Genomic DNA, 16,772 nt, shown 5'->3' with positions numbered 1-16,772 from the left:
GGTCTCTGTAGATTTGCACTCCTTGTATCCTTAGATAGGCTGCCATAACTGTGAGGCACTTGGTCAATACTCTGGGAGCTGCGGAGAGGCCAAAGGAAAGCACCCTGTATTGATAATGCAACTTCCCCACAAAGAAAGTGAGGGTTTTCCTGAGGGTCCGGTTGAATAGCTGTATGGAAATAGACATCCTTTAAACAGAGCCAAAAGCCAGTCCTGAGGATCTATGGTAGGAACTAAGGAAACTAGGGTTAACATCCTGAACTTGATGTGACAGATAAATGTATTGAGTTGTTGGAGATCTAGGATTGAGCACCAACCTCCATTCTTCACTGGGATTAGGAAACAAAGTGAATAAATCTCTGCCCTTGAATTCTACAGGCTCTCCTTCAATTGCTCAGAGCTATAGAAAAATTTATTCCGTTTAACAGTATCTCATGAGGGGGTCCCTGAAGAGGGACAGGGAAATGAAACTGTATAGCATACTCTCATGTCCACAATTTCTAGGATCTACTGGTTTCTAGGTTCCAGGCCTCCCAAAAGCAAAACAAATGGTTCCCAATAGGGTGGGGGACGGATGGGACAAATAGAATACAAATCCTGTGGTTCTATGTGGCTCTGTAATTGAGTTTACAAAGTCCACACTAAACAGATGGGAGAGGAGAGTCTTCCATGCTTACAGGCAACCAGGCTGACCACACCCCAGCACAGCTGCTGGAACTGCCAATCATGGAGGCATACCCACAGCTGAGACCAATAAGGAAAACAAGCCTAGGTATAAAGGGAGGAACAGCGAGAGATGGGGAGGCAGAAAGGCCTGGGACAGCTGACAGGAGGTTGATGCAGAGTGTATGGCAGGGGAGTAAGGAGCAGAGCATCTCCATCTCTGGAACTTCTGTCTTTTCCTTGGGGGCTTTGTTTATCTCAGCTGGTGTGGGGACTTAGACATCTGTTCTTGGTGCTTCGGTGCCAAAACATTGGTATAGTGAGTGGCATGAGCAGGCTCTTCAAGCTGTACCAAGTTTGTTCAGTGACCTGTCTGGGCCAAGCTGTCAGCAGGACCCAATCCAGACCTTGAACTGCCTCCTGGTTTGGGTCAGCAAGGGAAATCTGTGTCTCCAATCACTCAGAGCAGCGCTCCTTGCTCCCTCTTTCCTCAGAAAATTGTGTTGAGGAGGGTTTAGAGGTTCTCACAGACTTTGCAGTCAACAAGTAGAACGTTCTCGAAGCTCTGGGTGGACCCAGGGGTTACTGGCCTGGTCATTTTCTTCAGGTTTGGAGTATGCCTTCATGGACATCTTCAGGAGAAACACTTTTAGGTGGGATTCCCTTGCTTTTGGTGTCCTCTTTGAAAAAGAGCAACATGTGGTGCATTTTTCTGGAATATGCACTTCAGCGAGGTAGAAGTCTTTTTCAGTGTCTGTCACCGTATGGATAGCTGCCTTACAGATGGACAGGTTTTAAATCCTGGAAATTTGATTCTGCCATGTCCAGGGCACCCTGTGTTGGGAGCACCCCCAAAGTTAAAGACCTTCTTTCTTTTTCTTTTTGGCCAGAGGGCTTAAACTAAACTATATTAAGGAACACTAAACTAAAAACTAGAGCAGCGGTTCTAAAACTGTGGGTCATGACCCCAGGGCTGGCTTAGACTTGCTGGTGCCCAGGGCTGAAGCCCTTTGGCTTCAGCTTTGACTTCCCACCCCCCACTTGGAGCGGAGGAGCTTCAGCTTCCCCTCCCCACCCTGGGGCAGTTGGGCTCAGGCAAGCTCAGGCTTCTTGTAGTCATGTAGTCATGTTTGTTGCCAGAAGGGGGTCATGGTGCAATGAAGTTTGCGAACCCCTGAACTAGAGCAAAAGAATCGCACAGTGCCCAGAGATGCAGACACTGCCAGGGATTCTGTCTCTGCCTCAGATGGAACTGAAGGATCGTTGTGGCTGCCCTAACCTTTATGCCCTCGGCTACCAGGAGCAACAGGGCATTCAGGACACAGGGGCAGCCCAAACACACACACAATCCGGTCTCAGGCACAAGGGCACCAGAACAGAATATATGTGGACAATCACTTGAAGAATAATTCTACCTAAATTTCCTCCAAAACCGAGTGTCTTGTTTTCCCTTCCGAGCTGTAAGAGTCCCCTCTTCCCAGTTTTATCTTCCCAGGCATCAGTCCTTATATAACCACTTGTGTGGTGAAACCTACTCAAGTCTCCCTTCCAAGAGCCGAGTCCTGACCTAACTTTGAATACACCCAGTTTCCAGATGTTCACTGTCCCAAAAGTTAAATTTTAACAATAGTAAATATACTAGAGAAAGTCTAATAGGGTACGTGAAATCAAACAATTCCTGAGTCACCAGCAGAATTTAGCTGACTGTCACTGGCTGGCACCAAACCAATCACATACCAAATAATGAGAATTCAGAGGTGAGGCCTCATCTATGATAACCCTCAGGGGGAATCTTTTCATCAACACTGGAAAAATAGATTTTCTCTTAAAATACATTTTGGGGAGAGTGCTGCCTAAAAACCAGCACTGAAATGAGTTTTAGGGCTAGTCTACACTGGCAGTGCTTTAACATGGCTTATGTAGTCACGGCAGAGCGCTGGGAAAGAGCTCTCCCAGGGCTCTAAAAAACCCACCTCCATGAGAGGCATAGCTACTAGAGATGGGAGCACAGCTCCCAGAGCTGGTGCACTGTTTACACTGGCGCTTTACAGCGCTGAAACTTGCTGCGCTCAGGGGGGTGGTTTTTCACACCCTTGAGCAAGAAAGTTGTAGTGCTGTAAACTGCCAATGTAGACAAGCCCTTAGTCATTTTTGAGTAGGTTTCCTGTTAATAATCCCTCCTACCATTTGTTTCCTTCCGCATTGTTCTCTTTTGTGCATGTATGCCAATTAGTTTAGTGTTACTCTAAAGGGGGTGAGACTGTCCCCTGCTGGTTTGCTGTTGCAGCCCATGGAGACAGGGGCTCTTTATGAGGGTTAGACTTTTAGAACTTACTTATTTTTTAAATACAAAAATAGCGGCAGACTTTACTAACAAACACAAGAAAAAAAAGATTAGGTTAAGATTTGGTCTGGCTTTCCAAGTTCCCCTTTTAAAGATCCTATTCCTTCCCTGGAAAGAATCTGGGAGTTTTTCCATGGAAAATGAAGCAGTAACAAAAAGATTTTTCTTTCCAGGAGGGACACTCAAGAGAGGGCTGCAGTGGCACTGTCAAGAGCTCATCTATTTAAACATTAAACAGAGTAAAAATAGCAGTACCCTTCTATTCAGAGCATGGTACGCTGGGACCTGTAGTCTCCATGGGCTGTATCTCTGTATTAAAAATAAGGGGAATTAGGGTCACACTGCAGAACTTCGTGGGCAGCCTCCGATGATTCCTTGCATATATACTACCCTAAAATTCAGTTTAGTGTATTTTAAACATTCTTGCCTGTAAGTGGAAGGAGGAGCAGGACACCTGCAGAATAAGGTCCTTTATTTTATACTAAGAACATGTAATCTACTCACCAGGAGAGAACGACAGTATGGGATGGAAGCCAGAATCCAGCAGTGCTATACGCTCTTCTAAGGACATAGTGTCTGGGTCTATGGCCTGAATAGAGGTTTTACAACCACACAGGATACAAGTGCTGGGCCATTCACAGCTACACTTCATGGTGAGAGGTTTCTGCGGCTAGTGGAAGGGAAAATAAAAAGATCAGCCATCTAAAAAGGGAAAAATCACCAGTGTTTTCTTCAATTTAAGAAGGGATGCTGATATTCAGATCCAGTGTTTCCAGGGTCTGATGTCTACAAACTATGTTTCATGTCCTAACCAAAAAAAAAACAAAAAAACCACCCAACACTTTCAAAAAGGAAATATTTAGATAAGTTTTGAAAGATAGACATAACAATGGTCTTGTGGAATGGATCATCTCCAGTGAACCAACAAAAGAGTAAACCAAACACAGACACACAGGTCCCAGTGCCCACTCAGCAGCAGTAACAGCATGTATGCAGGGCACAGCAAGGAATACAATCACCTCTTTGCTCCGGGATTCCACCTCTAATCCTTTGAAAAAATCATTTTCGCTAGTATAAGACTGGAATTCTCCTTGTGGCTGAACATAAAACTGAATTACTATGGTATCTGGTAATTATACCTATATAATAATAACAATACTAACATATGGTGCTATTTTAAAGGGACAATTCAAAGTTAACCTTTTTTGACATTTCCGAGTATAGCTTGTTTCTTGTATCATATAATTTTCTTCCACTGACAATATTTGATGTACTTGATGCCCTCTTCCTCTAATAATATGTTGTATTCTGTAAGCTCAGTCAATCAAAAGGGGGAGCATTAACAACTTTTTGCCCATAGCTGTCTTTCTTATTGCGCTGGTAACCAAGATTGAGCCATGTTGGCTTTGTGCTAACAAATGCCAAGGACAAAGACTAGAAGGAAAATAAATTTAATTTTCATGCTTCAAGATTATTCCAAGAAACAGAAATTAACATGTTACATACAGAGAAAGAGGCAATAAGACCATCAAATCAGTCTCATCAATGTGAGAAAACTGGATATTTTCAAGAAATATCTTATACTGAGCTGGAAACATCAAAATAAAGAATAAGATGTTTGTAATGTAAACACTCTAAGCTAAAGGTAAGTGGTGGGAAATAGAAATTACGTTAGTGCAGAAACTAAAACCATAGTTAGGCTGTCACCGCTCACAAAGGCATGGTCTGAGCACATGACTGGGATTCAGGTACTCTGGCTCTAAGCTCAGCTCTTGACAGTTTCCCTGTGACCTTGGGCAAATCAATTTCTATGCCTTGGTTTCTCCATTTGTAAAATCATAGAATCATAGAAGATTGGGGTTGGAAGAGACCTCAAGAGGTCATCTAGTCCAACCCCCTGCTCAAAGCAGGACCAACACCAACTAAATCAACAAAATGAGAGTATCTACTCTCAGAGGTATGTTTATAATGCAGTTGGAGATCCTGGGAGTGAAGGGGGTACTCCATTGTGTTTATACTTAAAAAAAAAAAAATGCAGGCTAGATTGTATTTTAGCAGACGTGGCTAAACTCACTGAAAGTTTGCACCTACCTTCTTGCTAAGGAGAGAGACAGCGTTAGCTCGGACCAGCTTCCGTTTCTTATATCTGCAAATGGGGCGGATTCTAGCTGCAACACAGCTGTTGTCTGGTACAGAGGGTACAGCAGCCAGGCTATCCAGTCGTTTCTGTTTGAGAATTTCTTCAGCTTCCAAACTGGCCAGAGAAATGTTGTTGGAGCGGCTTGTGTGCAAACTGCAACCAAATAAATAAACAAGACAGTGAGCCTCACTCAGAACAAGAGAGGCAAAAGTTAATACTGCACTGTGATGGCTGTGCTGACCGATCACCTCCAGGTATTTTCTTAGACAGCTAATGATTTTTATTAGTTTGGGTTTTTACTACAGCTGTGCTCCGTGTTAACTTAGGTTCTAATAATTCTTTAGGGGGGAAACATGCTCATCTGCTTATACATCTAGTTGGAAATAAATACTGAAGGTCATAAAATCATAGAAATGTAAGGCTGGAAGGGACCTCGAGAAATCATCAAGTCCAGCCCCCTGCGCTGTGACAGGACCAAGTAAATCTAGACCATCCCTGACAAGCCTATGTCCAACTTGTTTTTAAATGCTTCCAGTGATGGGGACTCCATGACCACCCATAGAAGCCTATTCCAGAGCTTAACTACCCTTACAGTTAGGAAGTTTTTCCTGATAGCTAACCTAAATCTACCTTCCTGCAGATTAAGCCCATTACTTCTTGCCCTACCTGCAGTGGACATGGAGAACAATTGATCACCGTCCACTTTGTAAGAGTCCTTAATATATTGGAAGACTTATCAGGTTGCCCCTCAGTCTTCTTTTCTCAAAGCTAAACATGCCCAGTTTTTCCAACCCTTCCTCACAGGTCAGGTTTTCTAAACCTTTTATCATTTTTGTTGCTCTGCACTTTCAAATTTGTCCACACCCTTTGTAACCGTAGTGCCCAAAATTGGACACAATACTTCAGCTGGGGCCTCACCAGTGCCAAGTGTAGCAGAACAATTAGAATCATAGAACTGGAAGGGACCTCAAGAGGTCAGCTAGTCCAGTCCTCTGCACTCAAGGCAGGATTAAATATTATCTAGACCATCCCTGACAGGTGTTTGTCCAACCTGCTCTTAAAAATCCCCAATGATGGAGATTCCACAACCTCCCTAAGCAATTTATTCCAGTGCTTAACCACCCTGACAGTTAGGAGGTTTTTCTTGATGTCCAACCTAAACCGCCCTTGCTGCAATTTAATCCCATTGCTTCTTGTCCTAGCCTCAGAGGTTAAGAAGAAGTTTTCTCCCTCCTCCTTGTAACAACCTTTTATGTACTTGAAAACTGTTATGTCCCTTTTCAGTCTTCTCATCTTCAGACTAAACAAACCCAATTTTTTCAGTCTTCCCTCATAGGTCATGTTATCTAGACCGTTAATCATTTTTGTTGCTTTTCTTTGGACTTTCTCCAATTTGGCCACATCCTTCCTGAAATGTGATGCCCAGGACTGGACACAGTACTCCAGTTGAGGCCTAATCAGCGTGGAGTAGAGCGGAAGAATTACTTCTTGTGTCTTGGTTACAATACTCCTGCTAAATACATACAAAATATTGGAACGGCCTTCCGAGGGAAACGGTAGGGGCAACGGACCTGTCTGGTTTTAAGATTAAGTTGGATAAGTTTATGGAGGGAATGGTTTAATGATAAAACATAGTAGCCAAGGAAAACCAAGCAATGGTACATGAACAACATAATGGCCAACAAGGGTCAGGCTAGAGACTCTTGCCTATATGCTCGGGGTATTACTGATCGCCATATTTGGGGTCGGGAAGGAATTTTCCTCCAGGGTAGATTGGCCGAGCCTCTGGAGGTTTTTCGCCTTCCTCCGCAGCATGGGGCAGGGATCACTAGCAGGAGGGTCTCAGCCGATTGAAATCACTAAAACACAGGACTGGGGACTTCAACGGTAGAGTACAGGGAAGGGTCTTGCGGCCTGCAGCATGCAGGGGGTCAGACCAGATGATCATAATGGTCCCTTCTGACCTTAATGTCTATGAGTCTATGAGTCTATGAGAATCCCAGAATGATGTTTGCTTTTTTTGCAAGTGTTACGCTGTTGACTCATAGTTAGCTTGTGATCCACTATTACCTCCCATGTCTTACATACACCTTCCTGTCCGTGCTCTGGCTCTTGTTCAAGTTTTCCATAGGAATCACCTTGAAAAGTGTGATCCCAAATCACTCTGAGGGCACACTTTGAGGAGGGGATATCAGGGACCATATGTCTTGAACTCTGGGCCACAGGTTCTCTTAGGAGCCAGTAAATTCCAGCCTGCCAACCAGTGACCTTAATAGTTATATTTGTATCAACTGCTAAAATTTGCAATTTTCATGTCTAAGGCAGTTGAGGTTTCTATTATTAATGGCATGCATCTCCCCCTTTAACAGAGTGGGCTTTTACAGTCAGTGGTTCCATTTGTTCTCAGATAATAAATCTAAAGACAGGAGTTAGTGAGGGGCTGTTTTATCTCTATTTCTTTTGTAAATAGAAGACCAGAAAAAAATGGGAAGAATTTTCCTTTTCTGTTCTCCCTAGGAACTGTACAGCTGTGTTTCAACATGTATCTAGCAACCTGGCACTTTAAAGTGCCCTCTCCCCCGAAAAGTGACTCTGTAAAAATGGCATCATCTTACTTAAAAGGCCTGCTCCCTCTTTGCTCACTTGGACGAACATGAGCTTTTTATCAGTACTTACTTCTGTTAGCCCTGTAGGACCCATGTAGATATGGAAGCTAGATTCTTTTCTGGATTGCATATTATCAGAAGAATTGTTAAAAGCACCATGTCTAGAATCTTTTACTATTGATGTGTGATTCAGAAAGAATCCAGTTAAATTTTTAGACTTCATGTTGAGATCACAGGACTGGCTGTTAGAAACAACATCACTGAGACATAAACATGGATCCCCATTATGCTATTTTTACAGAGTAATTTTTTCAGAACTGCACTATACATGTTTTCAACAAATAAAAGCTGCAACTTTACAAATGAAAACTTGATCTTTCTAGGCCTACATCCAGTCATTTTAGGTTTCACAATTATCAGACACATACTAATTATATTTGCCAGACAGCAGGATGCACTTAAAGCCTTTACTTTGCTCAACTGCTTTATTTAATTGTCCTGTACATTCCAGGAAGTTGGGCAACCTCCCTTTCACTCCAACGGTTAAATAGTAATTTGACTGCGAGAAAAGGTTCCATGGAGTATTAGAAATCTAATACTAATGCTCCATCAATATAAGACAGAACTATGTCGACTACAAACAGGCCAACATCTGCTCATCCACTATTCATCATGACTATACAGCAGTCTTTTTCCTGACATAGCCCTGTGTCGGCTGTTGCTGGCTTATGCACCCCTACCATGCTACATAGCTCTGTGTGTACCCATACATTCTGGGAACATCTGAGCAGCCATCCCATGCTGGCTGAGGGAGTGGATTGTGGGGTTTTTTTCCCCTTCATGCAATGCACTTTGGAATGTCTTCCCATATCCGGGAGAGAGGAGAATTGACTGCCTAGGTTATGCAAACAGTCCTATCTACACTACAGAACGCCATTCACCTACAGATGTTACAGACTGACTCACTATCAAAGCCAGAACACAATACAGCCACTAATTTAGGAACTACATGTTAACGATGTTATGTGAAGGGACTGTATTTAAATGAACTCTTATAACGGCTGGTCACAAACTCAAACTCCACTGTGACAACAGGATCCAAGTCCTTCTGTGACCTGATGATTCTTTCACTTTGTTCCGCTTTAAACTTTGTCCCCACTCACAGCTCTGCTGTGCTGCAACAGATCTTTTTGTCTGTTGGACTGGACCCCCTCCAGAGCATGACAACTGTTGCTCAGCCAGGAAGATAGATTGTTGAATGGGAGATTCACCTTACTTTCTGAAGGTAAGCATGCTGCCTCACAACTCTTCCATGTCCCCACCAACCCAGGGAGAGGGGAAGAAAAGAACATCACAAAGTGAACCTAAATCTGCACTGTAGCAATGCATAGCGCTACTAAGCTAATTTTCCTTGTCAAAGAAATTGCTTACTCACGATTACCCTTTTACTTCCCTGCCCTGCTTTAAACATATACAACAAGATAACTTATAAAGGTCATTCTTATTAGTAGCACAGTATTCCACATCAACTGAACAGACTGTGTTAAGACAATACCATTTTATCTTGCAACTTCACAACGAACGGTCTATTGCCATAAAAGCAATCTTACATTCTTGCTGTAACTTTTGAAGTTGGGAATCCAAACTGATTTTCTTAGGAAATGAGCCAGGGATAAACATATAAGAGAAATTATGATTGATATATATTTAGCTGATCAGATAATACTGCCAGTTATCAGTGGCACTTGTGAACCTCAATTCACATAACTCCTTTAAACGTATGGTCAACTGTTCCAACTCTTGCACACTTATTAATGTCTCCAGCTCAACAATAGCTGAGATTTTGGCCCTGAATATCCTTTTTATATGACATTTTATCATGGGATCTCAAAACACTTCAGCTAAAAACACACCTTAGAGGATTCATATTACTCCTATTTTACAGAGGAAGCAAAATACGTTAAATAACTGGATTAGAGTCAAGGCAAGGGAGACCAGGCTGTTTTGGAAAAGCTAATGAATTATTTGCATCGGTCTTTACTGCAGAGGATGCGAGGGAGATTTCCATTCTTTTTCGGTGACAAATCTAAAGAACTGTCCCAGACTGAGGGGCCAATAGAGCAGGTTTTGGAACAAATTGATACATTAAACAGTAATGAATCACCAGGACCAGGTGGTATTCACTGAAGAGTTAACTGTGGTATGTAACCTACTGCTTAAATCAGCCTTGTACCAGGTGACTGGAGGATAGCTAATGTGACACCAATTTTTAATAAAAGGCTCTAGAGGTGATCCTGGCAGTTACAGGTGGATAAGCTTAACATCAGTCCCAAGTAAACTGGTGGCAACAATAGTAAAGAATAGAATTATCAGAGACAGATGAACACGATATGTTGGGGAAGAGTCAACATGGTTTTTATAAAGGGATATCATTCCTCGCTAATTATTACAATTCTTTGAGGGTATCTACAAACATGTGGCCAAAGTGATCCAGTGGATCACTTTCAGAAACCCTTTGACAAGGTCCCTCACCAAAGGTTGTTACTCAGAGTAAGGAGCCATGGGATATGTCCTCTCATGGATCAGTAACTAGTTAAACAGAAAACAAAGAGTAGGAATAAATGGTCAGTTTTCACAATGAAGAGTGTTAAATATCAGGGTCCCCAAGGATCTGTTGGGACCAGTTCTTTTCAACATGTTCATAAATTATCTGGAAAAAGGGGCAAACACTGGAGGTGACGAAGTCTGCAGATGATGGAGAATTACTCAGGATAGTTAAGACCAAAGCAGACCATAAAGAATTACAAAGGGATCTCACAAAACTAGTGGCAGGAAAATGGCAGATGAAATTCAAGGCTGATAAAAGCGAAGTAATGCACATAGGAAAACATAATCCCAAATATGCATACAAAGTGATGAGGTCTAAATTAGCTATTACCACTTAAGAAAGATCTTGTGGACAGTTCTCTGAAAACATCTGCTCAATGTGCAGCGGAGGTCAAAAAAGCGAACAATGTTAGGAACCATTAGGAAAGGGACAGATAAGATGACAGAAAATACCATAATGCCACTATATAAATCCAAGGAACACCCACACCTTGAATACTGCATGAAGTTCTGGTCACCCCATCTCAAAAAAGATATATTAGAATTGGAAAAAGTACAGAGAAGGGTAAACAAAAATGATTAGAGTATGGAAGAGATTAAAATAATTTGGATTGTTCAGCTTGGAAAAGACGACTGAGGGGGATGTGACAGAGGTCTATCAAATCATGAATGGTGTGGAAAAAGCGTTAATTACTTCTTCACAACACACACAAGTCAGGGGTCACCTGATGAAATTAACAGGTTGGAAGTATTTCTTCACACAAGGCATAATCAACCTGTGGAACTCATTGCCCGAGAATGCTGTGAAGGCCAAAAGTATAAACTGGGTTAAAAAAAGAATTCGGGCTGGTCTACACCGGCAACGTTCAAGCACTGCTGCCAGGGCCGGCACGTCCGGGGCTTCGGCGGCAATTCGGTGGCGGGTCCCTCGGTCCCTCTCGGAGGGAAGGACCAGCCGCTGAACTGCCGCCGAAGAATGAAGCAGCGTGGTAGAGCAGCCGCTCTTCCCCCCCCGCCGCTTGGGGTGGCAAAATAGCTGGAGCCGTCCCTGGCTGCTGCGGCAGCACTAACGTGGCTTGTGTAGTCATGGCAGAGCGCTGGGAGAGAGCGCTGGGGGGGAGCTCTCCCAGTGCTCTCAAAAAACCACCTCCCTGAGGGGCGCGACCCCCAGCGCTGGTGCACAGTCTGCACGGGCACTTTAAAGTGAGCAAGTTGCAGCGCTGTAAAGTGCCAGTGTAGACAAGCCCTTCGATCAGTTCATGGAGGGTATGTCCATCAATGGGTATTAGCCAAGATGGTTATGGATGCATCCTCATGCGCTGGGTGTCCTTAAACCTCTGACTGCAAGAAGCTCGGACTGGATGACAGGATAGATCACCCAATAAATTGCCCTGTTCTGTTCACTCCCTCTGAAGCATCTGGCATCGGCCCCTGCTGGAAGACGGGATACTGGGCTAGATGGCCCATTGGTCTGACCCAGTATGGCCATTTTTATGTTCATATATGAGGAATCCTGAGACTCTCATTACCCTTTTGACCACTGGATCACGCTTTCTTCCTCAGAACACTAACTGCATTTGAATACATATGACTGCTTGGAAAATCCACACTTTAAATCTTTACATATATAAAACATTAAAAACAAGTACAAACATTCCCTGAAAAAAAGCACAGGCATAAAAGTCTAACAAAGTCATTACAATATTAACAATTTTTTTATCTGTAGTTGTTTGGGGGTGGTAAAAGGTAAGCTAGCACTCAGATGAGTGATTACACGAGAAAACCCAGGCAATTCCCCTCTCTTTTCCATAAACACATAACTGCATTTTTCAGTGACTAAACTTTTTTTTTTTTTTTTTGGATAAATAATCACCCATCTCTATATGTAGTGCATAAAGCATAGCCTTTTCACCTCCAACTCACCAGTTTGTTAGAGTTTACATTTCAAAGAGAAGGATTTAGATACTGTTAGCCCAGATTCTAGTTCATATTTTGTTGCCTTAGACAATGCAAGGTCAACTGTCTCAGAAAGACTGAGTAAATGTGGAGACTCAATTTCCTTTCAGTACTATGCATGTACTTTCCTGCAAGACATAGGGAAGGTTATTAGCAGGTCACTGGGGAAAGTTCACAGAGCAGTTAGAATGTGCTTATTGACCCAAAACTACAGTAACTCCTCACTTAAAGTCATCCGGGTTAATGTTATGTTGCTGATCAATTAGGGAACATGCTCGTTTAAAGTTGTGCAATGCTCCCTTCTAACGTTGTTTGGCAGCCGCCTGCTTTGTCCACTGCTTGCAGGAAGAGCAGCCCGTTGCAGCTAGCTGGTGGGGGCTTGGAACCAGGGTGGACCGGCAGCCCCTCTATCAGCTCCCCGCTCCCCTAAGTTCCCTGCCCAGCAGCTGCCCAGCAGGCTAGCAATTCCAGCTGTCCCTCCCCCACTGCCATGTGCTGCTCCTGCCCTCTGCCTTGGAGCCCAAGACTCCTGCTTGTTGTGTGGGGGGGGGGGGGAGGAGGGAAGAGGGGGTCTAATGTCAGGGTGTCCCCGCCCCCTGCTCCTGCACCCCACTTACACCATTTTCCATAGAGCAGGGGAGACACATGACAGGGCTCAGGACAGAGGGAGCTTCCTGGCAGCAGCAACTGCGGTCTCAGCAAGCTGATCTAATTAACAAGGCAGTATACTTAAAGGGGAATGCACATATCTCCCTCCATTCCTGCTTCCTTGTAAAGTGAGAGAGTTAACCCTTGAGGGCTCAGCCAATTGCTAGTTCATCATTTAGCAGTAAGGGAAATATCCCACCTTCTGACTCCTCCACCTCAACCAAGCTTCACAATCATCATCACTGTGTACCAGTATTAAATTGTTTGTTTAAAACTTATACATTGTGTGTGTGTGGTGGGGGGGGAATTTCCCTGGAACCTAACCCCCTCATTTACATTAATTCTTATGGGGAAATTGGATTAGCTTAACATTGTTTCACTTAAAGTCCCATTTTTTCAGAGCGGGGGGGTGGGGGGGGGGAGAGAGAGAGAGAGAGAGAGAGACACTATAGCCCAGCAGTTAGGGTACTTAACTGGTATGTTTGAATTTCCACTCTGGAGAAGTGATCAGAACTGAAAACTCTCCCCTCCTAACCAATAGACTATTTTGGGGTGGGTTGCTCTCAATCTCGCCTCCTGAAGTTGTTTCACTTTGTATAAATACTTAAATACTCACTGGGCAAGAAAGAGAAAATGACTCTACAGCCTAGTGATTAAGGCACGCAGCTGGGGGGGTATGAGACATGGATTCAAATCTTCTGTCTTTCTGATACAAAATGGAACAGCTTCAACAAGAGAGACAGAGAAGAATAGTCAATAGCAGGGGTCTCAAACACGCGGCCCGCGGGGTGATTTTCTGCAGCCCGCGAGCCCCTCGCACCCCCCCCCCGCCCTTCCCCAGTGTTTACCAGAGTGGCAGGACGAGCACCGGGAGCAGGGCATGCTCCCTGCCTGCCTGCCCCGCATTCCTCTTGACCCCAACCCACTGCCCTGATCCCCCTGCTGCACCCCCCTGCACCCTGACCACCCCACACCCCAACCCACTGCCCTGAGCCCCATGCTGCACCCCGACCCCCTGCCGTACCCTGCACCCTGACCCCTGCCTTGAGCCCCCTGCCGCACCCTGCACCCCAACCCACTGCCCTGAGCCCCCTACCATACCCCACAATCCTCTTGCACCCCAACTCCCTGCCCTGAGCCCCAACCACACCCTGCACTCCTCTTGCACCCTCTGGGGGCAGGGAGGGGGCAGAGCTGGGGTGGGGATTTTGGGGAAGGGGTTGGAGTGGGGGCGGGGCCGAGGGCGGCAGGGGGATGGTGTCAGTAATGCGGCCCTCGGACCAATGTACTAGTCCTCATGTGGCCCTCATGATCATTTGAGTTTGAGGCCCCTGGTCTATAGGCTGGTTAGGGGTCTCATATGGCAGGGGTGACACCTGAATTCAAGTCTCTGCTTCAATTAATATTTTTAGTATATACACAAAGTGGAACAGAGCTTCAACAGGAGAGATTGAGAGCAACCCACCCCAGAATAGCCTGTAGGTGATGTTGGTTACCTGGAAGGGGAGAGATTTGAGTTCAAGTCCCTGCTCCAGAATGGGAATTCAAACCTGGTTCTTCCACATCCCAAGAAAGTGCCCTAACCACAAGGCTAAAGGTTACACAAGGGGGATGAATGCACATACAGTTTTCTGAAGCTGACCAGAATGAAATGTTCCTTATGACCTGTAACAGACTTTTCCAATTTGTTGACAAATTCTGAACGTTTTTTGACCCTAACCAAATTTTTTTTCCTGATTTTTTTGGTTTGCCGGCTGAACCATACAATAAATTCACCCAGCTCTAACGATCTGTACCTCCGATACTTAATTCCAGTGCATATGAAATGCTAGTAATGTAAATTCTATAGAAATGAAGCTGAAATGGGACACTTGAAAAATGTATGAGGAAAAATAGCTTTTATATATATTCACATACATACAATGTAAACATAAAAGAGATGGAAGGGGAGAGAAGAAAAGAAAAGAAAATATATTGTGCCCACACTTATAATGAACAAAATACGGAGGCTCTTTTAAAATGTTTAATTTAAATTGTTATGTACATTATATTTGGAGTTGTTTTTGGTGGTGCCTATCACCACTTTATGAAAGCGCTGCACATGCAAAATTAAGTGAATTCCAAATAACAAAAACTATTATATATCTGCATTGTTTTAGGAAATGAATGCCTGGAGAAGGATAAATCTGTCTTAGCTAGTTTTGTAGGTTCACATTTAAAAAACCTGTTCACTTTTGGAGCTATAAATTCAGACAGTCTTTTTTCAACTCATAGTTAAACATTTCTAATAAAATCTATAAGTAAGTGGCTCTGCCTCAGAGGTGCCCTCTTCAATTCTAGGCTTGTGCATATACATCACTGCCTTTATATATGGATGGAGTCATGCTTCCCCTATTGGCTGGGCGAAGAAGTTATATGCTCTACTGATGGCAGCACATTGAGATTTTCCTTTAGCTCAAGTTCCAGAGGCCTATTTTGTGTCCATAACCATACCACCCTGGGTTGGGATCTCATGATCTCACAAGCTAAGAAGGAAGAGCTTTTTTAGTACTTATAGAATCATAGAATATCAGGATTGGAAGGGACCTCAAGAGGTCATCTAGTCCAACTCCCTGCTCAAAGCAGGACCAATCCCCAACTAAATCATCCCAGCCAGGGCTTTGTCAAGCCTGACCTTAAAAACCTCTAAGGAAGTAGATTCCATCACCTCCCTAGGTAATCCATTCCAGTGCTTCACCGCCCTCCTAGTGAAAAGTTTTTCCTAATATCCAACCTAAACCTCCCCAACTGTAACTTGAGACCATTACTCCTTGTTCTGTCATCAGGTACCACTGAGAACAGTCTAGATCCATCCTCTTTGGAACCCCCTTTCAGGTAGTTGAACGCAGCTATCAAATCCCCCCCTCATTCTTCTCTTCTGCAGACTAAACAACCCCAATTCCCTCAGCCTCTCCTTATAAGTGAAGTGCCCCTGCCCCCTGATCATTTTTGTTGTCCTCTGCTGGACTCTTTCCAATTTTTCCACATCCTTCTTGTAGTGTGGGGCTCAAAACTGGACACAGTACTCCAGATGAGGCCTCACCAATGTCGAATAGAGGGGAACGATCACGTCTCTCAATCTGCTGGCAATGCCTCTACTTATACAGCCCAAAATGTTAGCCTTCTTGGCAACAAGGGCACACTGTTGACTCATATCCAGCTTCTCGTCCACTGTAACCCCTAGGTCCTTTTCTGCAGAACTGCTTCCTAGCCATTCGGTCCCTAGTCTGTAACAGTGCATGGGATTCTTCCGTCCTAAGTGCAGGACTCTGCACTTGTCCTTGTTGAACCTCATCAGGTTTCTTTTGGCCCAATCCTCTAATTTGTCTAGATCCCTCTGTATCCTATCCCTACCTTCCAGCATATGTACCACTCCTCCCAGTTTAGTGTCATCTGCAAACTTGCTGAGAGTGCAGTCCACGCCATCCTCCAGATCATCAATGAAGATATTGAACAAAACCGGCCCCAGGACCGACCCCTGGGGCACTCCACTTGAAACCGGCTGCCAGCTAGACATGGAGCAGTTGATCACTACCCGTTGAGCCCGACAATCTAGCCAGCTTTCTATCCACCTTATAGTCCATTCATCCAGCCCATACTTCTTTAACTTGGTGGCAAGAATACTGTGGGAGACCGTATCAAAAGCTTTGCTAAAGTCAAGGAATAACACATCCACTGCTTTCCCCTCATCCACAGAGTCAGTTATCTCCTCATAGAAGGCAATTAGGTTAGTCAGGCATGAATGTGGGTTATAATCTACTTCTAGGGA

General features: G+C 44.1%; 1 protein-coding gene across 5 annotated transcripts in view; it reads right to left on the bottom strand.

Moving 5' to 3' along the window:
* Positions 1-16,772, bottom strand: part of LOC117871899 (KAT8 regulatory NSL complex subunit 1-like) — a 122,274-nt gene that overhangs the window by 24,312 nt on the left and 81,190 nt on the right. For all 5 annotated transcript variants that reach the window (XM_034759719.1, XM_034759718.1, XM_034759716.1 and 2 more), the window contains 2 exons: positions 5,099-5,300; positions 3,512-3,677 (listed from right to left, as the gene is read on the bottom strand). In XM_034759719.1, coding sequence (XP_034615610.1) covers positions 3,512-3,677; positions 5,099-5,300 — 368 coding nt within the window. The remainder of the gene's footprint in view (positions 1-3,511; positions 3,678-5,098; positions 5,301-16,772) is intronic.

The sequence above is a fragment of the Trachemys scripta genome, chromosome 2, assembly GCF_013100865.1.
Source record: "Trachemys scripta elegans isolate TJP31775 chromosome 2, CAS_Tse_1.0, whole genome shotgun sequence".
Taxonomy (NCBI): domain Eukaryota; kingdom Metazoa; phylum Chordata; order Testudines; family Emydidae; genus Trachemys; species Trachemys scripta.
The sequence above is the reverse complement of the archived record's forward strand: the minus strand, read 5'-3'. Positions and strand labels throughout refer to the sequence as shown.